The sequence below is a fragment of the Fulmarus glacialis genome, unplaced genomic scaffold (genome assembly GCF_000690835.1).
Source record: "Fulmarus glacialis isolate BGI_N327 unplaced genomic scaffold, ASM69083v1 scaffold47119, whole genome shotgun sequence".
In the NCBI taxonomy this organism is placed as follows: Eukaryota; Metazoa; Chordata; class Aves; order Procellariiformes; family Procellariidae; genus Fulmarus; species Fulmarus glacialis.
Genome location: NW_009233493.1, coordinates 14,263 through 21,581, shown reverse-complemented (window position 1 = coordinate 21,581; position 7,319 = coordinate 14,263). Strand labels below are relative to the sequence as shown.

Here is a 7,319-nt window from a genome sequence, read left to right as displayed (position 1 = left end):
TCCTTTTATTCTTGTCTGCTTTTTTTTTTCTTTGCTGTGTGCATGCAGCTGAATCTGAGCAAATTGATACCTACTTGATTTGGATTAAAGATGAAAGACCTTTCTTTTTAAACAAGTATTTTGACTCAATATACAGAGGTGAATAATGAAATATAGTCCTTAGGAGTAGAAGTGGAAAACATAATTTTCTCCAACTTTCCTCCCCTGTTGCATAATACTGCACCTAATTTTGACCCTGACTTTACCTAATGCTGATGAAATACAGTCGATGGTGGAAACCTCTCTCATGTTGTCAAGACTGGCTTTCAACACAATCCATGCAATGGCAAGCATCATACACCATTCCCCCGCAGTGCAATATTAACAAGTTAAAAAACTCAGTATTTTCCTCCAGAGATCTGCTCCTCAAGGGAACCCATCTCTATATGTACATCAGCCACAAACAGGTTGTGAGTCCTGAGGCTGGAGACCAGAATTAGGCTGTAATGCTTGCTTCCAGTGCTGCTAAGAGTTTTCGTGGGCCAGGCTCCTCCCTGTGTTGTCCATGGAGCAGACCAAGTTCAAGCCACCGAGGCTCTTGATGGTCCTTGCACGTGGCACTAGTCAAGCCAAGTCTCCCTGCGTGCTGCCTGTGCAGGACTCAGGGCCTGGTGTGAGGGGTGCTGATCATGATGTTGGGCAGCGCGTTCCGCCGCTTCTTCCAGGAGCCCAGCTCCCTCGAGTACCGCCTGATCTGCCTGAACCAGTGGTGAGTCCGTGCCCGGTCGCTGTCCCGGAACACAAACGCCTCCCGCCTGATCTCAATGAGTTCAAAAGTGTCGTCGCAGTCAGGATCAGTGGAGACGACGCAATTACTCAGCCTCAAGGGCTCCCTGAGCAAATGGAACTTCCCATTATTTTTGTCCCTGATGAGTACCAGCACAGCGTCCTTCACAGGCCCTGGCTCGGCTGACTCCAGGCTGGACTCAGACACACGCTTCATGTTCACCAGGAGGAGGACCTGCATATTCTGGAACTTCAGGGTCTTGCTGCCCTTCTTCACCCACTGGCCGTCAGGGGGCTGGGCCAGCTGCAGAGACCCCTCCATCACAAATCGCGTTTCCTCCCGCAGCCAACCTACAGTTTTGAGGGCGGTCTCTCTCATCTCAATGTTGATGACTTCCCTCTTCTTCTTGCTGTCCTGGCGAAAGGAGCGAAGGGTCCACGTGTTCCCCTCCTGCTTGGTTTTCATGTTGATGTGCTCCAGGTGGGACTCAATGCGGCTCTTGGCCTCCCGGAGGCTGCCATGATCTGGGTGGTACTCAGTGGTGGCCTTGATGATTCTGCTGAGCAGCAGTGGGTACTTTGTGACTCTTTGCAAAGGGGCCATCAGGAAGGACCTCAAGTTCATCCGCCGCAGTGCTGTGTTGTCGTTCTGGGAGACATTGAGGAATATTCTGCAGGGATTTAAGAAGAGGGAATGAAATGGTGGCTGTTCTGCCAGCAGACGCTGCAATCCTAAATGCAAATGAACAGTGTGGTGCTGACAGCTGCTGGGCACTGCAGCCCCCCCTCTGGTTTTAACAGCCTTGTGAATTCTGTCTTCTCAAAAACTAACAACAATTTCTGCAGCTGTGCTCAGCTGCAGTACAGCGATGAGGTGCCTGGGACACTAGCACATAACATCCTGGCAGTCTTCTATTAAATCGTTGTAAAACAACAAGGGTGTGATCTTTCTCTGGTACACACTGACGTAGGCCCGAGGCCTGTATCAGATTACATTAATTTGTAGCTCCTTTCATCAGTAGGTTACAAAGCATTCTAAACAAGAATTTGGTACTGTCATCATTTTAAGCTGTTGCAGTGGAAAGAGAGAAGTGACTCGCCTGATGCCCAATAGGCCAGGGCTAGGAATGGGAAACAAATTCAAGTCATGCATGCTTCACACAGTGGCTTTCCCCAGTGAAAATCCAAACTGTGCTCTGGCGCAGGGGCTGAGAGCTGTTCTCAGCTGGGTGTCATTTGGTGAAAGTTCAGCCCAGTGGTCAGTGGGCAAACACTGGTACCACAAAATACAGTATATAGCTGGGGACCAACAGGCTTCCTCAGTGGAGATATCAAGGGGTTAATGTATTTTGGAGAGTAAATTACTCTGCTCACCCCAAGAGAGAGCAGCTTGCCACTGAAGAACATTAGCATCAAAACTTTGATCTGGTTGAGCTGACAAAAGCTTTGCCCTCAGCCTGGTGCCTTCCTGTCCCCAAAGCCTGGAAGAATACGCTCAGCCCTTTTCTCACCTGAGCAACTCTTTCTCCTTCTCCAGTGCGTTGAGCATATTCACGGAGGAGGACTGCTGAAGACAGTAGGTCTGAAAGGCTGGCAGCATGTTGACGAACTCTAGAAATATTTCGCCGATGCATACGGTCATCAGGTCATCATCACCCTGCAAACATGCAATACAGCCCTGGCTGGTTAGCTCAGGAGAGGCACAAGCACGGAGCCTGCCTTCAGTCCTATCAGCATGAACCTACTGCAGGATCTGGTGAACACCAGACCAAAGGTGGAACTGGGCTCACCCATCCTGGTGGAAAGGCAGTCCCTGCCGGTCCAGGGGGAAGCAGTGTGTGGGGAGGGGAAGGAAAGCTGGTCTAACTGCTTGCTCTTCTACACATAAAGAGATGTCTTCTCTGCTTCTGTGGGCTTGGCCAGCTCACCAGAGCAGGAGCTCAAAGGCCAGAGGCCAGAGTAAGCCTGCTAATCAGGAGGGTGTACTGGGGCCCTTCTTGTCGGCAGGTCTGCCATAAGGCTAATGCAGCAGTGCATAAATTAACAGAGAGCATTTAGGAGCAAATGGGCAGAGGAGGCCTGTAACTCAGGTAACAGACATGGCACTTAACAACTTCTGCAGTTGTTCTCAGAAACTGGTCTGGCTGGGAAGCAGTCTCCTTCAGTTGTGCTCTTACTGGCTACTTTGATGCCTAAGAGAAAAATAAATTTCATCGTAAATTTCTCTCTGATTTCTGAACGTGTAATAAAATAAGGGAATAGTAAGAATCTGGTGCCACATAATGCTCTTAGCTTTGTCTAGGTGTATGCTGACATGCTGTGCAATCATTTGAGCAGCGAGAGAGGGAGCAGCTCTCTGGCTGCTAGCGCCTTTTTGGTGCAGTATTGAGCTCTGACTGCAAAGGGCAACATGGAGGAGGAGACAGGGAAACCCAGAGCTGTTTGTAGAAGCCATTGTCTCAATAAATTATTCACAGGGGACATCACACCCGCAGTGCACATTTGTCTTCACTGTGCCAGGTGCAAGAGAGTGGTTCTCAAAGTTGCCAGTTTTTGAGACATGTGTTGCTCAGTCTGACATATAGGGTTTCGGAGAGGGAAAGGAGGGATGTGTTTCCTAGAGAACAAAACATCCTGGTGAGACTGATACAGCAGCAAGTGGATTTTGGTTTCTTCAAGAAAGGAGGATGTGGAGCTGTTTACGTGTCCTTTGCAGTGATTGTCTGCTGCTCTAGAGTCTTATTTCTATTTCTCTGCCCTCTGACCACCATGCTCATGGGGTAGGAAAGTTCATTGTGCAACGCAGGGTGCACCAGTAGAAGCAACCGGTACACAGAGCTGTAAAAGGGCCAACTGTCACCAGAGCAGGGAGCAGCCTGTGCTGCCTGGCCCTGCAGCCAGCCTAGGGGCAAGCTGCATAAACTGCACCCAAAGCAAACACATCCAATCCAGCCTGAAGCGAGCCAGCTCAGGGTTGAGTAAGAGCACAGCCTGTGAGCTTGGTCTCCTCCATCCCTCTGGGGGCCAGGCCAACGTGAGCTCTGTGCCCCCATCGTCACACGCTTATCAGTGTCCAAGCTAACTGGCTTAAAGCTAACTTTGGTAATGCGACAGCTAGATCCTGTTAATGGGATAAATGAGCTAGAGTGCGGATGGCCTGCTAATGTTAGTGGTGTTACCAGAGCAGAGAGTGAGGCCAGCAGCTGTGACCTGGCACAGGCCTACAGAAATCACTGGTTTATAATAGCTGAGGGAGGAAGGAACTGGGCAGATGATCAGAACCCAGGAGTCCTACCTCCTGATCCCCTGCTCCATCTATGCTGCCTCACTAATGCCAAACATATTCCTGTCTGCCTGGTCTGGCCCCTGTAGAGCATGCAGCATCATACCTGGTCAAAGGCCTGATCGATCTCTTCCTGGAGTACCTCCAGGAAGTTCTCGTTGAGGTCGATGAGCTCCTGGATGTTGCTGAAGATGCCCAGGAGCTGCTCCTGGCTCAGCAGCCCAGCTGCCTGCATGGGCAGGTAGAACTCCTCTTTGATGATGCGTAGGTCCTCTCCGTAGCTGGCCTCTGTGTTGACAAACTCCAGCACAGACTCCTTGCGCTCTGTCCTGCGCTTGCGGCACTTCTCGCAGAGGTCAGCCCGCCTCTGATTGCAGTTCTGCACATCTGTCTCCACCGGGAGGTCCCTTTCTCCACAGTCGGTGCAGGGACGGTGGGCTTCCCAGGCCTGCAGGGAGCTCAGTGTTTCAGATGCCCTGCTCCTCCACTTTCTGGTTGGCATCTGGCCAATGCCACTATCTGCCCTCTCCACATCCGCTGACTTGGTCCGGGTGGCCTCACTGGGATCCAGGTCATCCCGCACATCGTTCACGCCAACAATCCCGCTGTCCGTGCTCAGGCTGCTGACATTGCTCCAATGATGTCTGGAGCGGAGGGAGCCACGTGGGGCGTGGCGGGTCTCATCAAAGCTGCCACCATGGCCGAGGTTGGCTTTTGCTACCACTGGACCTGAGAACAGACACAAATCATTACAGGCACTGCCAGTTGCACAGAGCTCACCTGAGGAGCTCAGGCTGGCACAGCCATGAGTGGTAGGAACCCTGGGCGGGGCGGGCTAGATCTGGTGAAAGCTGATCTGTTAGCTGTCTCTCCTCCTGTTTTGCTGCTGAGACTGGCAAGAGTAAGAAGTAAATGGCTCCCAGGGGAAGCCTGGGGCCTGTCATCCCAGCACTGCCCATACCTATGAACTCATTTGGGTCCTCTCTTCCCCTGCCATCTGCCAGGCAGGGACAGAGACACGGCAGAGTAGGTCCTGATTTCTTGCACGCCTGGGTTAAACCCAGAATGCTTCCCTCCCCCAGGTCATTAGAGTCACTCCATATTTACACCAGTGTATCAGGGCTCAGCATGTGGCCGATCAACCCCCTCCGAGTGGGCAGAATGTGGGTACCGTAGTCTCGCTCCTGCCGGCGCTTCTGTGCGTGCTGCCGTGCTGCAGCTGCAATCTTCAGCTCCAGCTGCTTCCTCTTCACCGAGTCTGTCGGCATAGGGTCACTGAAGTGTGGCCGCAGCCGGCACTCCCGCTGGGCCTTGGCACCATCCGTGCTCTCATGGACGATGTCGGAGCTGGATCGGCGGCAGCCAGGACTGGGGGTCTGCAAGAAAGGCAAGTGGGTCTGGAGGAAGGCAGTGGTCAAAGCAGCACCTGGTTTGCAGCCACTGAACTTCAGTTGCCAAAGGAGAGAAAAGGAAACTCATCAGCGGTGGGACTGTAAATGCAGCTCTGCTACATGATCATCAGGAAATCTGTCCCCCCAGGTCCCTCTGTCTTGCTTAGTCCTAACAGCAAGGACTCCTCTCCCTTTGCTGTTGTGTAGCTCTGAGTACAGTGGCTCTGTGGTGGCTGGATCACGGCTGTCAAATAACCTGAAGAAGTCAACAGCATAGCCCTAGCTAAGGGCCTAAAGCGGGGGCTGAGGCTGTCTTCTAGGGATCTGAGTTAGCTTGCCTTTGTTCTGCAAACATTTCAGCGCTGCAGGCTCAGGAACTCCAGCCGCTATGCCTTACCTACATTAGTGGTTTGACTAGGTGGGGACTAAGAGGGAGTCTGTCTGATCTCCCCAGCAGTCCAGCAATGAGGGGCTGGTGGCACACTGAAAGCCATGAAGGGGTTATTGCTGAACTCCCTGCAAGAGATGCAGCGGCAGATAGGCAGGGGCACAAACCTGACTCCTGTTTCATTAACTGTAATAAAAAAGGCACTAGAAATGCTTCTAACAGAGTTTAATCGCTCATGGGAGTTGGCGTGATTTCAGATCCCAGGCTCCCAGCCTGCCCAGTTCCTACAACGAAGGGATCCTTTAGAGCTTCTGACAAGAAAAAAAAACCTGAACACATGCCCAAGATGAGAGGGGAATTCCTCTTCCTTACATTCCCTGCAGGTGGAGTGTCGCTGGATGTCTCATTGCTTGGCTTGTCCTCCCAGGTCTCTGTTGCCATGGACATTGCTGTGGGCTTGGGCTGCTGGCTGTCCTCCACAGGTGGGAGATCAGCTTCCCTCAGATCACACTGTCCCTTGGAGGGGGATTTGGCAGCAGTCTCAGCATTGCAGCTGCAGGGGAAGAAGCAGACTCTGATGAACATCATGTATGCAGTTCAACTGCTGTTCCTGACACAGATGAGACTGAGTAGCAACCCCAGGTTCGAACAAACAGACGCAACAGTTCAGGGAAAAGTGCAGGCAGGAATCTAGACTGGTTGGCATGGATGGCTGTGCGTGTGTTTCAGTGGCTCTAGACAAAGCTCAATTATAGTAGTGCAAATCGGGTAATTGCACTCATGCCAGCATCAGCCTGGGATATCAAGTCTCGGGTGTTCACAGGGTATTTTTGTGTCCATAAAACATGAGGTTCTCCCATAGGGACCAGAAAAACCTCTTTCTAAGTAGGCCATATCCATATTTGCTACTACTTAAAGAGATGTTGTCAACACAGAAACCATATTGCTCATCTGGAAGAAAATCACCTGCTTAAAACCATAATACTTTGAAGAGATTAGAGGATTAAAGGAGCTTTCCCTCTGTTTTTCATCTCACATGATCCCAAGCCCACTGAAACCACTGGAAAGATTCCCTCTGCTTTCAGTGAACTCATGATCAGGCCTTTTGGTGCACTTAAGAGTCCTGAAAAGATTGGCAGAGTCTGTTGTTCTTACTTGGCAATTCTGGGATGCTCTTATTCACGGCTGTCTGGTGCTAACAAGGGCCTGGCCTGGCTGATACAGGCAGCCTGTTCCAACCCCACGTTCCCCTCTCTGTAGACAACACCACCTCTCCAGACAGACAGAGTCTGGTGCAAAACCACTGACATGACAGAGTAGTTGACAGGCTGTAGTTTGTAATACTACTTGTGATACATTTTTTAAACAGACTCTCTAAGACACCTTACTTCCATGCACAATGAAGCCTGCTAGGAAGAATATTAATTTTTTCATTTTGGGTTTACTTCATTTTTATGGGATTGGATTCCTTTAAAAAGAAAGGTTGTCAAGA

General features: G+C 51.0%; 1 protein-coding gene across 1 annotated transcript; it reads right to left on the bottom strand.

The window, feature by feature from the left end:
* Positions 1–640: 640 nt before the first annotated feature.
* On the bottom strand, positions 641–6,438 carry LOC104071918. The gene is made up of 5 exons (XM_009585332.1): positions 6,200–6,438; positions 5,220–5,424; positions 4,155–4,777; positions 2,277–2,422; positions 641–1,436 (listed from the first exon to the last, which is right to left on the bottom strand). Exons 1-5 carry the CDS (start codon positions 6,413–6,415, stop codon positions 641–643), a joined length of 1,986 nt encoding a protein of 661 aa, XP_009583627.1. The 5' UTR covers positions 6,416–6,438.
* Positions 6,439–7,319: the final 881 nt, after the last annotated feature.